Source organism: Dryas octopetala, chromosome 4 (genome assembly GCF_963921425.1).
Source record: "Dryas octopetala chromosome 4, drDryOcto1.1, whole genome shotgun sequence".
Classification (NCBI taxonomy): domain Eukaryota; kingdom Viridiplantae; phylum Streptophyta; class Magnoliopsida; order Rosales; family Rosaceae; genus Dryas; species Dryas octopetala.
In genome coordinates, this window is record NC_141369.1 from 11,107,261 (window position 1) to 11,124,671 (window position 17,411).

At 35.0% G+C, this 17,411-nt stretch overlaps 2 protein-coding genes across 4 annotated transcripts; one reads left to right on the plus strand and one right to left on the minus strand.

The window, feature by feature from the left end:
* Positions 1-332: 332 nt before the first annotated feature.
* Positions 333-4,885, plus strand: LOC147286764 (ATP synthase protein I-like protein). 3 transcript variants are annotated; one of them, XM_086241968.1, is made up of 10 exons: positions 333-728; positions 1,240-1,289; positions 1,375-1,456; positions 1,553-1,648; positions 1,855-1,935; positions 2,049-2,140; positions 2,949-3,041; positions 3,720-3,788; positions 4,076-4,279; positions 4,673-4,885. In XM_086241968.1, the coding sequence occupies exons 1-9, from the start codon at positions 411-413 to the stop codon at positions 4,200-4,202; spliced, it is 1,008 nt and encodes a 335-aa protein (XP_086098094.1). In that variant the 5' UTR covers positions 333-410; the 3' UTR covers positions 4,203-4,279; positions 4,673-4,885. The 3 variants fall into 3 exon arrangements, with proteins under 3 accessions (XP_086098094.1, XP_086098092.1, XP_086098093.1); XM_086241966.1 differs by having other exon boundaries at positions 334-734; XM_086241967.1 differs by lacking the exon at positions 4,673-4,885 and adding an exon at positions 4,452-4,603 and having other exon boundaries at positions 334-734.
* Positions 4,886-5,676: 791 nt separating this feature from the next.
* LOC147286765 (phosphoenolpyruvate carboxylase 2) lies at positions 5,677-11,402 on the minus strand. The gene is made up of 10 exons (XM_086241829.1): positions 10,798-11,402; positions 9,818-10,209; positions 9,650-9,734; positions 9,118-9,340; positions 8,855-8,958; positions 8,649-8,736; positions 8,340-8,494; positions 7,114-8,112; positions 6,419-6,805; positions 5,677-6,138 (listed from the first exon to the last, which is right to left on the minus strand). The coding sequence occupies exons 1-10, from the start codon at positions 10,963-10,965 to the stop codon at positions 5,854-5,856; spliced, it is 2,886 nt and encodes a 961-aa protein (XP_086097955.1). The 5' UTR covers positions 10,966-11,402; the 3' UTR covers positions 5,677-5,853.
* Between the last annotated feature and the right edge of the window lie 6,009 nt (positions 11,403-17,411).

The window sequence follows — 17,411 nt, forward strand, 5'->3', positions numbered from 1 at the left end:
TCTGGAGTGACAATATTACCCCTAGATTTTGTTAACCATTATACGAAAATTTCATGAGGTACTTATTACATACAAAATAAAAATTTAGGTACTCAATTTTAAATATATAAATGTAAGTTTTCTAGAGTGACAATATTACCCCTAGATTTTGTTAACCATTATAACGGAAATTTCATGAGGTACTTATTATATATAAAATAAAAATTTAGATATTCAATTGCCTCAAATAAAAATTTGAGTACCACACATTAAGACATGGCTCAAAATTTGGGTACCAAAACTGAAAAAAAACCCTTTTTAAAAATTATTGTGCATTCTATATTGCTCGCTACTGAGTACTGACTGACCCAGTAACACAATATTCCTGCACAATTTCTTTCACCATCACCATTATCAACCACAAAAAAGCAATGGCAATTCTGAACTACTATCATCTCTCAGTGACGTCCACAGCAACACCCATTTCTCCAGACTCAGCAAACCCACCACCTGTGCCAGACCCAAGACTCGGGACCAAGATCCTATTGCCCAAGAAGAAGCCCATGAAATGGTCCACTGGGATGGCTCCAGGCGAGTACGGTGGACCGCCTACCACAACCAAGCTCCGCAAGTACTGGGGAGGCGAAGAAGACCCTCTAAAATCTGATGACTTTATTTGGAACAAAGAATTCATGGTCCGCATGAAAAAATTGATTCAGGACCCTGTCTCTTCCACTCAACCCACTCCTGTTAAGGTTTCAACTATGCTAGTCTTTTATTTTTTCCTGAGTTGATTGTTTTCTTATCTGGGTTGTCCACATTTTGTGTTTATTTTGGTGGTTGGTTGGTTAATTTGATTGTAAAGATGGTTGGAGAGTAATGGGTGGTGTGGATTTTGATATGATATTGGAATTGTGAAATGTATGGTGATTTATATTAGCAATCAATTTGATGGGTTTTTGTTTCTTAGTCAATTTCACGTTTTTATATTTACTTGGACATTCGGTTTGGTTCTTGAAGAACTGGAAGGAAAGAAATAAACATTGTATTATTCGCTGTCTTGATTCCATGATTATCTGGCTGAGTTTGAATTTTATGTTGGCTTAGCAAAAAAAAAAAGCATCATAAGATTTCATGCTTCCTTTCCTTGTTTCTTCTTGGGAATCAAAGAGAGATTTGGTGAATGGAGTCATATGGTTTTTTCTTTGTGAATGGTTTCTGTGTTTTTGTTGTGTGACCAAGCGGGTTTACTGTAAACAGGAAGTGCCTTCTGGGTTTCTTAGCTTGAATAGAGTCATGAGCCTTGACAGGTTTGTTCTCACTTCTCGCTAGTAGTTTCATTTTTCATTTTTATTATTATGTGTTCAAAACTTGACTGAACTACGGGGCATACAGTTTAGAAGTTGATTTGAGCAAAGAACTCACTGCTGCTCCAGCCCAGCCCGAGTTAGAACAACATGTTGAGGCTACAACTCAAGTATGAGGACTGTCTTTGAATTTTCAATCTGAGTAATTTATCTAAGGGTAGTTGTGCGTTTACGAGCTCCTTCTAAGGGAATAAATTGATTGTCAGAGTGGCAGCAGCACTGCTATCAAATGGAGACCGGCACCAACACGGCGTGAGCAAGATAAGTGGGCTAGAGCAACTAAGGCTGCAACAGGAGGCAGTGTAAGTCAGATGTTTCATCAGTAACTAGAAGTCCCTTTGATAACCAGCCACTTGGTGATCTTTTCCAAAGGCTTGCAAGCTTATAGAGGCAAATAAGGGTTTTTCTTTTTAGAAAAAAGAAAATAGAACTTTCAGTTACATTAATCTAATGTTACTTGGAAGGATGCATCTTAGTTTTGTGCATCTCACTTAGAGCTAACCTGCAGGAAGTGATGTTTCGCGAATTAAGGCGCTCTCGGGAGGACCCAAAAGTAGTGGCTGAGCAGTATAGGAAGCAGTATTTTAAGGTACTTCTCTGCAGTACCTGTCAACTATATCATCTTGCCTTTGTACCCATTCATCCTCCTTTCTATAATTTAAAAAATAAATAATAATTTTCCTTTTGATTTTGCTATTATAGTTAAAGAAGAGGTTGCAAGTCCTTACACTGGGTATAGGCGGTGTTGGATTAGTCTCAGCTTATGTTTCATATTCCCCTGAAATTGCGGCTAGGTATGAACATTTCAGGGAACTTTTTTATTTAATAATTTCAACTGTAAATTACTAATATACTCCCACTAGTTCCTGTCATCCAACATCTGGGTTGTCAGGTTCATTTTCTACTTTTGTCATCCTTCCCAGTGAACTGCATGGGAAATGTCTTAAGAATATCTTCTTTCTACATGCTTTCTGTTTTTATCATTTTTATTTTTAATCCTAAAAGTTCTTATGGCAGTCCTACATGTATATTAAGAAAGCTTATAACCTGTAGTTTAAAAAAGTTTATAAGCTGCTTGTACGAAGCTTCATACCGCTATTTAATAAACTAAAAATAAACTTTACTTATTTTCACTAACAGAAGAGATTAAGAAGAAATTTTGTTGAATATACTGTGCAATTTGAGATTGTACATTTGGCTTCAGACTGTTACGTTTATATGCAGGCTACTTTGCTACCCATGCTCATTTTATTGCATACTAAAGTGCAATAAAAGTTACTCCTTTTCATGATTTCACCATTAGGATAAGTCATGACGTTAAGCTTTTGAGCATTTGTGAGGCAAAAAAAAAAATCCAAAACTTCTCTCTTTCGACAAATTGAATATTTCCTTACAGTTTTATTTGTGAGCATGTAACCAATAGAATATGTCCTGACTATTTCATTTATGAGCAAGTAACCAACCCTGCTAATGTTTAGTGTTCCTGTTAATTCTCTTTCGACAATTGCAATCTCTCAGGATGTCTGGTGATGTTTCATATAAATTTGTATAGATTATAATTTATTCATGAATTTGATTCTCATCTATCTCTTATACATTCAGCTATGGTGTTGGGTTGCTGGGTTCTGTGGCTTACATGCGTATGCTGGGGAGTAGCGTGGATTCCATGGCAGATGGAGCAAGGGGACTTCTCAAGTATGTAATAAATGACTACTTGTGTTGTCTGATCTAATTGCATCAGCTGCATGTTTCGTACATTGATTGTTCCTTTTATTTATGGTATATTGGTGAGCAGTTCAATTTGCAATTTGGTTATCTTCTTTAAATACACGTATCAAGATGTTCAGAAAATTCACCAAATTACAACAACTCGCTAGTTTCCCTGATTTCGCAATCAACTTATTGAAGCTTCACCTGAGGATGCCTGCTAGCACCACTAATGCCACAAGCCTGGGTTTAGGTTTTCTGTAAGCTTCCAATTTACAAACTGTGTTTGTAAGCTGCCAACCTTCAGTTCAAAATTTCCACTGCCTGCTGATTGAGTGAATTGTCCTTACATATTAGTAAAATATTACTTTAATGAATGGTGTTTCAGTTCAGAGCGGTTTGTCATGAATTTTTCATGCTTGTCTGAAAGGAAATAGAATGTGGGAGGCTCATAAGCTCAAGAAGAAGAATGATATTATAAAGTGGTTACACTCATCAAGATTACTGTACTGGATTTCTTATGCTGCTTTTTTCCGTATAACCGTATGAGAGTTGTAGTTAAGTGCTATGGAGAGGCATGAATGATTCCCCACTCCCCCCCAACCCCCAAAAAAAAAAAAGGACCAAAAAAGGAATATCATTTAACTTTATGGAATTTTAATGCAGGGGAGCAATTGGGCAACCGAGGCTATTGGTTCCGGTTGTATTAGTCATGATCTTTAACAGGTGGAATGGGTAAGTATCTTCTCTGTCTGGCATGTAACTGCACTCTTCTTCTTTGAAAGATACTTCTACAGATGGTTTGTGCAAATTTCTTTAAAATGCATGTCAATGCTTTCGCCCCTTTCCTTTCTTTGAAGTTCTTTACATTTTAAATACTGTGAAATTGGTATCAATAAGTATTCATGATGTTGTTGATTTACAGTGGTTGTGGATAATGCTTATGTGGTTAAGGCTGAACACAAAAATTCAGTAGCTATGACTCTTTTTCAGTGACTAACTAGTGTTGAGTTTGGGTGCAGGATTGTTGTTCCACAATATGGGTTTATGCACCTGGAATTGATACCAATGTTGGTGGGATTCTTCACATACAAGATTGCTACTTTTATCCAAGCCATTGAGGAAGCACTTCCTAAAGTTGAGAAATAGACACAAGTTCAAGATAAACGTTCTCATCTTCATACATCAATAGAATATCCAGTGATTATCTGATGCAACTTGTGGAGGTATGTTCTGATTTTCAATTGTTTCTAGTTGGTCAGCATATTTACAATCTTTTTTTCTGAAATTAAGAAAAACTTTATAGCCAAAATGTTGCCAACATAAATCTGTTGAATATGAAACTATCATCGGAGTTTATGAATTATAAATTTCCTGAATTTTTTATCACATTCTCAGATAATTGATAAAGATGGCCAACTGTCCTCCACAGTTTATGTCCCTCAGACTTTACCGGAATGAACAAATCCAGTCGTTTCGAACCAATCAAAACAAACTGTATATGAATTACTCTGGGTGGTGTCATAGACTCACCATATTTTTAAGTTATAATTTGCACCTTGACAATCTTTAAACAATTATTTTGTATCTTTTGTATTGGTTTATTTTCTGTGTTGCAGATAATGGTTGCCTCTCTAGTTAACAAGCTGCTTGGAAGTGAAGAGGTATATGTGGTGCAGGGAATAACAGTGAATAACAGGAATTGTTTACTCGTTATTGCTGTTAATTTTCTTTTGTACTATAGTAATTTTGTAAAAGAAGGAAAATTGATATTCTTTTGCCTATGATTTGCCTCATATTATTTGTAATATTTTCAGACTCCTTTAGAAAAACGACCCTTTTTTTTTTTTTTTGTGAATAACTCAATCACTTAGCAAGAAAATCTTTGTTTTGTTAAAAACTTTAGGAGCATTGAGAGATTAGTCTAAATGAGAAATACCATATACAAAATAGTCTAGCTCTCCAAAAGATGAACAACCCAAATACCCGATCAACTTTTAAGCAACCATACGAATTTTCCATCAAACATTCGAAATGCTCTGCAAACGCTTGAATGGTCTATGATAGTGTTGAACACTCATCATTGTAATTGTTGATCAGTGACATCCGATTAAGTGGGTTAAAATAATACTTGTGGAATATTAATACACACAATAAATTATTACTCAAAAGTCAAAACTCAGAAAAAATAACTGCAAAAATAAGATTGTTATTGTTACTCGGTAATAACATCATTAATGTGAAGAGCTTACTTTAAAGTTAAACTGGAGAGAAAGAAATTCAAAACGTGGGTATTTTTAGTATAGTCTGCATGGGAGTGTTTAACATTGTCTACCATTAAATTTAGACAAGGATAGGCTTAGACAATTAAATTGGATAAGAGCTCTTGACTCTGTATATGGTTTTTATCAAGTCCCAAAGAAATCGTGAATAACACAGCCCCACCCTCCGGGGTAGGTCACATTATCCTAGGCTGAAGAATGAAATATACCTAGATGATTGTATATAAATCCAGAAGATTCTACCAAGCTAGTACATGCATCTATGACAGACTATTTATTTAGAATTTTTAGAATCAACCTCTTCTTTTGAGGCAAGGCCAGATGGAAACAAGCACCAGAAGTAAATCATAAGCAAAGGCCATAAAGAATGCAAATTCTGGTCCACACAAACCAAAAATCTATTTGTATTAAACTTATTACAGAAGCTTTATTAGATGGAGGTTTAGAGTACTGATAAACAGAGAGCACCCACTTCGTACAACACTTCATATGTAAGAAAACGCGAGATAATTAAAGCTTCAACCAGTGTTCTGCATGCCAGCAGCAATACCCTTCATGGTCAAAATGAGTGTGTCTTCTAAACCAGGAGCATACTCGCTCGTCGGATTGAGCTTGACGAGCTCCGCTGCTGGCTTGCTTGTTGATTCCGAGTGTGGCCTTACTTTCACATGGTAGTTGGGGTCACGGATCTGCTTCAGTGTATAGGCTTGGCACACATTAAGTGTCGTGATATACGAATCACGAAGAAGGAGTCTCTGCCTTAGATAAGGATCTCCTTCTAGAATTTCTCTGTGCCCAGCAACCTAGAAAATTAAAAGCAAATGAGATTTGCTTTTGCAAATATATGTGTGCAGTCACTAAGTTCCGATTCACTGCAGGTATAAGCTATTTTGGTTTTTCATCAAGTTAAAAAAAGCAGGAAAGATATGGTTTACCATATCTTTGAACAAGTAGAATCATTTAATTCAAGTTTTATGAAAAAGAAGTATTTCAAATTTTTAAAAACGAAAACAGATGCAGGAACAATTAAGGGGCTGTCTAAACTCTGTGCTTATGTCAGTGATTTAGCTGCTGCTGCATTACCTGGAGGACGTAGCGCTTAGTTTCTTCATAGTTGGCCCTCAATTTCTCTCCAAATGGCCATAGGTCTTCTGAAACCAGAAGCTTGTCATACAGAGAAGCAATACCGGGGTCTCCTTTGGCAAACACCATCTCAATTAAATCAATTGTGACTCTGAAGAAAGGCCACTGATTATACATCTCCCGAAGCATGTGAAGATTCTTCGCATCCTTCTCAATAGCATGCTTAAATGCTGCCCCAAAGCCAAGCCACACAGGTAAATGAAATCTTGTCTGGGTCCATGCAAAGATCCACGGGATTGCACGAAGTGATTCGATGCCTCCACTTGGCTTTCGCTTTGATGGACGACTCCCAATGTTCATCCGACCATACTCCATCTCTGGTGTTGCCTGCATTATCCAAGAGAATTGTATCATTTATGAGTTTATGACCGTTTTCATCTCTCTGGCAAGAACAGGCAACAAGGTAGCATTAAAAGAAGACGAAGAACAAATCTCATTTAAGGTAGGAAAAGCATGCAAGAGGAAGACAACACAAGAAAAATTCTTGTTACTCATTTTGAGGATTCAACAAGTTATGTCTTTCATTAATGATAAAATTATTAAGTTACTATTGCAGACATCAAGAGGGATTTTATTAAAATGTTTAATTCACATGTATTCAAAGGAAGATCATGTTGGATGAAGAGGCTACTTACAAGGCGAAAGTATTCAACAAAGCGGGGTTCCTGGAAAACTATTGAACGGTATTGCTTTGTTGCAACGACTGCCATCTCATCCATGAGTGCACGCCATTCTGGCTTTGGCGAGACAGGGGGATGCATTCCATGCTCAAGTGTAGCTGCTGTGAAACGCTGGAGTGTTCTAAAGCACAAGTGCTCCTCCCCAAATGATTGTTCAATAACTTCACCTTGAACTGTCACACGAAGCGAACCATGAATTGTGTCGGGTGGCTGAGACAATATAGCAAGATGGGTAGGGCCCCCTCCTCTTCCAACTGTTCCACCTCGACCGTGGAACATTGTAAGCTTAACTCCATATTGTTTTGCAACCTTTATGAGCTCTTCTTGAGCTTTGTACAGCTGCCATGCTGCAGATAGACGGCCAGCATCCTTTCCTGAATCTGAGTACCCTATCATGACTTCTTGTTTCCCATTGATCCGGTTTTTGTACCAATCTATAGAGAAGAGACGAGCTACAGCAGCAGGTGCAGCCTCAAGATCAGCAAGCTTCTCAAACAATGGGACAACCCTTAGTGGCTTCTTCACACGACATTCACGTTGTAAAAGCTCAACAGCAAGTACATCAGATGGGGCTGTTGCCATTGAGATAATATAGGCACCAAAGCTGTCCGAGGGAAGTTCTGAAATGACATGGAAAGTCTCCAACACATCAGCAATTTCTTCAGTCTTAGGGACATCAGGTCCAAAAAGGGGGCGCTTGCCACTGAGCTCAGACAAGAGCCATTCTTGCCTACGTTCCTCGGACCATTCTCGATAAGACCCAAGGCCCAGGTGCTTTGTAATTGCATCAATCACATCAGTGTGCCTGTCTGATTCTTGCCGTATGTCTAGTCTCACAAGGGAAAGCCCAAAAGTAGAAACTTGCCGTAAGAAATCAAGAAGGCTCCCATCAGCAATTGACCGATCACCACAGGAACAGAGTGATCGGTAGCACAGTTCGAGAGGCTCAAGGAACTACAACGGAGCAAAAAGACAAAATCAGCTCTAATATGGATAGTGTTGTAAGAGGATGGTAGCTGGGGGTACGTCCAAACAGAATTTCTATCATTAACATCTATTATATTTAATTCAAAGATTACCCCAAAGTTTAAAGTTGAGAATATCTTGAAATAGGATAGACTTCAGCAATTAAATTTTTATAAAACTCTACAACGAAACTCATAAATTTAGTTAGGAGAGACCTGTTCAACATTGGTAAAAGTTGTGTCCTCAGGAATGTCAGAGACTCCATTGGCTAATAATTGACGAGCACGCTCACGTGTATTATAAAGCTTGTCTCTTACATCACCCAGAATAACACGATACGGCTCATTTGGAGGAACTTGTTTCCAAAACTCTGCATAAAAAAGAATGATTAAAATTGACACCACGATGAACAAAAGAAACAGAGCTACAATGGAATACCAAAGCCAAAGATTTGAGGTTCCACTGAATATTCAAATAGTTTCAAGCAAGGGTGATCAAAACATGAACTCATCTTGATTGCATACCTATGTAGTGTTTTGCATCCTTCTTTGAAGACCTATGCAGTTCATGAGCACGAGCACTAAGTTCATCATTGCAACGCCACATAGACAACTGTAGACAAAAAAATGGTTATAAGAAAACACAGTATAAAGAAAAAAAATTAAACACTCTGAAGATTAGAAGGCAGAAAAATGTAGTTTTTGAGTGGAAGTAATGATTCTTTTGACACCTCAAACATCAGATCCTCTATCTGGGAGAAGTACAAGTTGGCAGCCATCATTCTAGCCAATAAGCATACATCCCGTGTAACTTCAGGAGTGACCCTGGGATTTCCTGCATTTCACATTAGGTAGATTTTAAGATACAGAAACAAGAAAATCATTTTTTAAGGCATGCTTCTAGAGAAAGTGGGAGAGAAATGCCAAAGTGATGAAAGCAGCACTGCGTAAGGAAAGAATATGTTCATCCAGTAATAGCATGAGATGACCATACCATCACGATCCCCACCCATCCAAGAAGAAAATTGAATGAGAGGGGCATTGTAAGGCACACGTTCGTTTATCCCTATGTTCTTCAAAGCAGTGTCAACACGGCGTAAGAATTTTGGTACGCCTTTCCAAATTGTCTCATGAAAGTAGCTCATTCCTGCCCTCATCTCATCTTGAGGGGTTGGAGGAGTCCTTCGGATTTCATCTGTACGAAATGCAGCTTGAATCTACAAGAAAGAAATAGGTATGCTGTATAAGTTTGAATAAAAATCTAATAATTGCAGATGCAATTGCTGTACACTAGAAGCAATTATTGGAGAACTGAAATTCGTGAAGGCAGATATTATTGGAGAAGCAATTCTCCGTGTTTATAATTGTGTTTGAGAGAGAGAGAGAGCAACATTGAAAAATTCAACAAACTTAAGGCAATGTAAGCATAGTCTGGAGAAAATGAGTTTTGAATTCAAATTTGGCAATCATAAGGAAAATATATAATATGAGTACATAGTATCAATAAACAGTTATTTTCCACATACCTCCCTTTGTAAAGCCTCATCGAGTTCCTGTTTATCATCGGGTGTAATGTCCTTTGCATACAACTGCGTCAAACAATTTCTTATCCTGAAAAGATAAAAAAGAACGCAATGTCAATAGCAAAATAATAAACCATTAAACATAGCACACAAGGTAAGTGGAGAACGAACCTTGCATGTTTCTGAAGCAAAGATCTTCGAACAGACTGGGTAGGGTGTGCAGTTAGAACCAAATCTACCGTCTGATTCTTCAATGCATCAAAAATTTCTTCTGGAGACTTTTTAAGTTGGACCACGAGCCTCTTCAGAGTCTCTTCAATGTCTGATTCAGTTGTAGCTGAGGCCTCATCAGCAAAATCTCCCTTCTTCAACTTGATCCTTCTCCGATAAGCAATCTGAACTTCCTCAGCTAAGTTTGCCAGATTAAGCATGTGGGAAAACGATTTGGCAAGGACGATAGAGTCCCCGGGTTCCAAACTGGTTAGCACATTCCCAAGTTCTGCTAACTTCTGCGGATCCTGCTTTCCTTCATACTCTGCCGAAAGCTCGTAGCAGTCTTGAACCTACGCCAAATTAGATTAAAAAAAGTCCATAAATAACTAGTTTATCATCATATACTCGCATGCAAGAACCCAATTTCCTAGTATCATCACCATCTAAAATGCATAACGCTTCGAATGAAATTTCATATGTCCAAACTGAATCATTATTGTTTACTCTTTTAAGTCTAGACTAACCAACATGGCCAAAAAAAAAAAAAGTCTAGACTAACCAAAAAATCTTTCAATACTACGAGCCCTGAACAGTACAAAAGAATGAACTTTTTGAGTTTTTTTTAATGAAAATATCACTGAAAAGCAAGAATGAAAATTGATTTTTTAATCCAAGTTTTCTTTTAGCAAAACAAAAAAGTAACGATACTCCCAAGTAGAAAAAACAAGCGATAACATCAAGGTTTGCACCAGAAACTAAAAACAGACACAATCTGAAAAAACCAAGCAACTAGATCAAAACATGGGTATCCATGAAATTTGCTACACTGTCAACAATTAAGTTCCACAAGCTCACTAAGTAGTCAAAGATAAATTAGTAACAAAAAAATTGAGTAATTCTAAAAAAAAATAAAAAACAAAAAGAATCAAATCCAATACCGTTTCTCTGAGATCCTCTCCATGTAAATCCTGAAGAATATCAAGGAATCGATCCAACAACAAAGCATCATACTCAATCAGTTTGTCATCCTCAGACACTTTCCCTGGTGCCAACTGCCTCAGCTGTGCGTCAATTGAAGCCATCTTCTCCAAGTTCCTTGCCGCCATGGCTGCCCTCTCTCTCTCTCTCTCTCTCTCTCTCTCTCTCTCTCTCTCTCTCTCTCTCTCTCTCTCTCAGTTGCTCTGTTTCTGGGTTGCTCTGCTTCTGACTTTTTAACGAATAAAGATATGCATCGTACTATTCATCCAAAACAAGAAAACCCAAGAGGAAAAAAGGGTACACAAAACTAAGTTTCAGAGGAACTGTAAACCCAATTCAAGTAGAACACAAACTCTTAGATATTTTGTATATTTGGGAAAAACAAATAAAAAGGAGAAGAAAGTGGTGGGAACCAAGGCAAATCCGTGAGACCCAGATGAAGAAGGAGGGTTTAGTTCCAGGAAAACGGGTTGCTTGTGATCTCTGCACGAGAAAGTACAAGAAAGAAGCAAAGGCCTTGATGCTTTGAAGGGTTTGATCACGGGAGAGTCAGACTGTGAGTGAGTGTGTGATGTAGAAAGCAAGAGTCTTTTCTGTGTTGGTTTATTTATAGAGAGGGAGAGAGAGAGAGAGAGAGAGAGAGAGAGAGAGAGAGAGAGAGAGAAACGGTTTACTTTTGTGACTCGGACATGGAGAGCTGGAATTTACTAATTTACATTACAAATGGATTCATTGGATTAACTACGAGATTTCTTTATTAATAAGTCATAACATACAATATTTTTTAATCATAAATACAAATTTCTAATTTATTAATTTTTAAGCCACACAAAATATTTCTAATTCATAATTCAAGAAAAAATCAAATATAAAGCATTCAATACTATTTAACCTCAAACATATCCAAGTAAAGTATTCAAACATACTCAAGTTTTAGTTAAATTAATTTTTGAATTTTTTTGAGAGCTTAGGGTTTATGTTATAGTCTTTAAAATTTAGGACTAAATCCCTAAAACCATAAATATGAAGTCATAAAACATAAATTCTAAATGCTTAAACCTTAAAACAACATTAAATTATTCAACAAAGTGTAATTCTACAAAATTATAAAATACAAATCTTGTAAAGTTACATACTATATCATAACAAAATAAAATGTAACTTTTTACAGGTATCATAACAAAAATAAAGTGTATCTCTGTAAAAGTTACATACGACGTCAGGAAAAAAATTTAATTTTAAGTCACTATTTGTGGCTTAAAAATAAATAGATATTTTACATGAATTTATAAGTGAAACTTACAATTTTTTGTGATTTTTTGCTAATTTACTTTAACTAGGATACTTAATAAGGTGTTAAATACATATATTTTTCTTTTATGTTTGATGGGAGATTATTACTTGAGGCTGAAATATTATTCATGGAGAAACACAAAAGACTTTATTAATGGAGAAATATGTAGATTGTTATAAGGGCATAGAAAATAATTCATTAATAATGAATGTTAAAAAATCTCTCTTTTAGACTTTACAATGATGATAAAATTCATGTTTTAAATTTCTTTGAATTTGGTTTAGTTTTAATTAAGTTGAGCATTCTTACCAGCCTGTTTGACACAAAATCATTTAGATACATAAAGTGGACTAAATTATTTATTTTTTTAACATAAATGGACTATTTTGTATGTAGTTTCTCTCATTTGAACTTATTTATCACTTATTCTAATAATTAATGGGACAAAAAATTGAACACCAAAACATGAACAAGATAATTATCAATCTAATGGATACTTTTGTTAGCATTAGCTTCGTCATGTCTTTTGGGAAGCTAATTTTGTAGTAGATGCCATGTTCGAATTTTGATCGCTTTTACGCAAGAAAGGGGGATCATCCTCGGGCCCGTTTGGCACTGCTTTTAAAATTGATAAAAGCGTTTTCAGATTAGTAAAAGCGTTTTTGGTTGCGTTTAGCAAAAATAAATAAAAGTGCTTTTAAGTAGTTTTTTGAGAAGCACTTGACAGGTGCTTCCTCAAGAAGCACTTCTAAGTGCTTTTGCATAAAACACTTGAATTTTTTATAAAAATTTATATGTGCTTATGAGCATAAGCTCTTCCAATAAAATCATTACTGATTATAAGCGCTTATAAGAAGCAGTGTCAAACGGGCCCTAAGTCTAAGTATTCCACAATGAATGTGCTATTTCCATCTCTTGCTTAGCTTTGGTCTGCGTTTAATGAGTTAACTCCAAAATCCCGTCCTCATTTCGCTTTCATTTCTTTGGCCACGATTAGAAAGATTTCAAAGTCTGAATTCGTTCGTTTTTGCCTAAAGGCTATTCAAGCTTTTCAGTTTGACCAATTGGGACCGGTTATTATGGTGGCTTTGTTATGTAGTCTTCTTTTCCTAGAAAAAAAATCTAATGGAAATGAGAATATTAGCCAGACATTATAAGTAATCGTTTAGCAATAAATCTAATAAAGTAGGTTGAAGTTATAACACAAACCACTAGTTACATCCAAGGAGTAAAATTTCGAATTTCGCAGAAATTTCGATAAAAATTAGACAGAAACAACATAAATTGCTATCAAAATACATAAATTTTAATGAAACTTTACCATATGTTTATTTAACATATTATCTACTATATTGATAAAAAATAATTGAAGAAACCTAATTATATAGTAGGTTTCATGTTATATAAAATAAATATAATGCGCGCTGGAGGCAAATACTGTTAAATAAAATTAGTATATTCTTTATACTCTATAATCTATACTCTATATACCCTAACACTCTCTACAATCTATACTAAACTCTATATACTCTATAATTTGTACTCTATATTGTTTATGATATAGTGTAAGATATTAGGTTTAAGCGCTTTAAGGTATTTTTAATTATTTTTTATATAGAAATATATTAGAGTTTAGGGTATAAAAATAATTAAACAAAACCCCAAACCCTTTTTTTTCTTTCTAATTGCTCAAAGGCCCCAAACTTCAATCAACCCTTAACCTTCAAAGTTCGTGGATCAGAATGAAAAAAAATAAAAAATTATAGACCAAATCGAGACAAAGTAAACAATAAGTGGACCATTTTTATAATTCCCTCTAAATAGTTTTATTTGCCTTCAAAAAATATTTGTCTTTAAAACTAACTCAAGACTTCATAGATTTTTGTCGGATAAAAAAAAGGGACTATTGAACTTCGTCAAAAGTGGTAAAATAGGATCAAATTTTATCTGTTGGCCTGTTGGGAGTTGATTGTTGTAAGGACTAAGGATTGTGTTTTGTAATTAACTTTTATTAGCCAAAGAAAAAATTATTTATAGATTTATTTTCCATTGGCCAGAAAGAAAAAAAAAAAGTTTTATTTTCCCAACTTTATTTTTAGATCGTGGTAGTCAACACTTGTACAGTGGGACAAAGACAGTTCCTCTAGGAAAGTAGGAGTGGAAAAATGGAATATGCCTTGAGAAAGAAGTATATGCCAGGTAGGAATTAATGCTTTGTTTTCCTTTCTTTGCTCAAAATTCAGTATTTGTAATTGTGGTTGAGGGCCTCCCAAGTTGAGGCTAATTGTGATCTCAGAAGAAAATAATTTGCTATTAAAATTATATGTGTTATATATGTTATCCCCTTTTCCGAAGTGGAAAAAGAAGCCTCTACTTTTTCCTAATCTTTTGCTGAGTGAGTGACGCAAGATGTGGAAATATATAAAGCTTAAAATGGAGAAGTCTATTCCTACTTTATATCTGGTAGTCTGGTACTAGTACTAGTGTGCTACTATGTTTAAGGATAAAAGGCATATCCTTTTAAAGAGATTCTATTGAACTCTCACTCATTATACTCTTTTCTTTTCTTTTCTTGTTTTTTACTTTAAAATTCTTACTTTACCCTTCATCTTCTTCCCCTCTCTCACCCTCTCCCCCTGGCACCATGGTGGGTACACCTCAATTTTTGCCTCTTTAATCAAATTAATTTCTTAAACTAAACTCGAGTCTTAATTGTATTATTGTTTGTCATGTCTAGTCAAGTTGTGTAATTTATGTAAGTAGATCTACACTCAAAACAAACTTAACTAATTAAACTTCAAAGTATTTCGAGTTCATGTTCACATTATGTTCAAAGTTGGAGGTAATTAAAAGTTCTCAAGCTCAAGCAAGTGTACATGCATGCATTTTAGGAGGCTAGGAATTTTCACACATTTTTGTTTAGATACTTTTATTGGCTTTGTGTGTGTGAAAGTATATATTTTTTTTAATCTTAAAGTAAGTTTTTGATCTTTTTTAATGTGTTTTGATGCTTTTAAAACGTGTCTTGCATTTGATTTCTACATAGTCAGGGCAGGCCTTGAAATATATGCAGCCCTATGCGAACTCTGAAACCAACATTTTTCGAAGTTGTGGAATGTATTTTAATAAAAGAAAACATTTAATACTTTCAATATTAAAACAAAACAAAAATTAACAGATAGATATAAATCATTCACTAGAAAAATAATTTGAAGGATTTCTAGGAATATGTGGAATGGTGTTTAGTTCTTTAAACATACTAAAAATTTACTAAAGAAAAATTCTGACTACCAATTCACTTGCTTTTAAATTTTTTTTTTTACTTTGGAGTAATTTTAAATACACATATTTTGTTAAGAGGAAATTACAGATTTGGTCCACTTATTTTATACCTAGTTCAATTTTGGTTCACGATCTTTTTTAAGTTCTGTTTTGGTCCACTAATTGTTTCATTTGTTCAATAAAAGTCCAGATTTGTGACTTTAAATCTTTTGGATTGTGTTTTCTTCAATTATAATTGAAGTATAAGTTATATTTCATCATTTCTTAGTCATAAAAACAAATTTGGAGTATTATAATCTAAGAGAATTGAGATTTGGTGAAATTTAAAAAATTGGCAGTTTTGGGTACCCTACTTTAGGGTCAATTATTTTGAGTTTTAGAACTCCAATTTGAATGATCTTTATATGGTTGTAAAGAAGAAATGCATAGCTTTAAAACAAGTATATATTTGCTGAATTTGGGTGAGATTTGATAGGGTAAAAAGCAGGCCAAATTTGAGAAAACAAATCTGGACTTTTATTGAACAAGTCAAACAATTAGTGAACCAAAACAGAACTTAAAAAAGATTGTGGACCAAAATTGAACTAGGTATAAAATAACTGGACTAAATCTGTAATTTTCTCTTTAGTTAATGAAAGAAAAAGTGATGAAAGCATAATAAACATGGGAATATGGGAATAGAGATGCAGCACAAAAAAAATAATAATAATAAATTATTTATAAATTTAATTTTTGAAAGATTTTTAACTATGAACTTAGTCAATTAAAAAGTTAAGTTTTAGCTTAATCTATTTGTGTACCCGCGGGTTAAAATTGAAAAGTATATTATTAAGCGTTCGGCAGGATACCGACTCTGGATGCAGATGAAGATGCAGATTAAGCAAAAGAAACAACGGAATATTGCAGTGGGCCTCAGCTTTGTAGAATAATAATAGTTCAGTACAGTTACAACTTACACGTATCACAAAGAGAAAAATAAGTGATTAATGTAATATGAAGTATGAACAAACCCAAAGCCAGTCCAGCAAAATAGCATATCCGCTTATATATTAAACAAAGCAAATAAGAATCTTGGGGCCGGGCCCCTGTGCGGGTGCTTCTATTGCACTTGCTCAGGGTCGGGCCTGTAAATAGTTATTGATTTTCTTGACTTAACTTTGAAAAATAAATTTAGACAGGTGTATTGATTGATGGGGTAAATTCGAGCAAAATTTAAAATTGCTTTAGCGAATTCTTTCCTAATCGTCTTGAATGTTATTTTATAAACCAAATTGTGGTTGCATACCAATCACACCATTGTCATGCAACCACACTATTGTGACTACATGACTGTCACATTTTACTTCATTTATTATTTGTTAGTTTTTGAATATTATTTATAGTATATAGTTAGAAGGTGGAAATACTCAACTTTTTATAAACTATTAAGCAAGGCTTTATTTTTCATAATTTTTCTCTCAATGCGCTCTTCACGTGTAGGGTCAATCAAGCCTAATACATGAGAAATTCATATTATATAACATGAGAGCACGTGTGCCCGTTAGACCTAACACATGTATAACTTGCTATGATACTAATGAAGAAAATTGGAGCATCCAACCAAGACCAAATTGGTAATGGGTAAAGAGACTCAACTCTTTAATTATAAACCACTTAACAAGACTATTTTGTTTTCAATGCAGAATTTTTCTCTAAATAGAAAGTTCAAACGCTAGGCCAAACATATGGACAATTCATATTAAATGATGTGGGTACACGTGCATGTGGCCATTAGGCCTAACACGAGTATAACATGCTCTTATATCATGAAGAAGGACCTGGATCATCTACCAGTTTTTCTCTACCAGACTGCTACAAGGCTTCTAATCATAGCCATTCAAAATATCCAAGAAATAGGATTGTGCCACGTGTTAAAAAAAATATGAGTGCACTTCCCTCTCATTCTTTCCTCTTCGCCACTTCCTCTGGCCGCCTGCCACCGCCTCACCCTCCCATTTT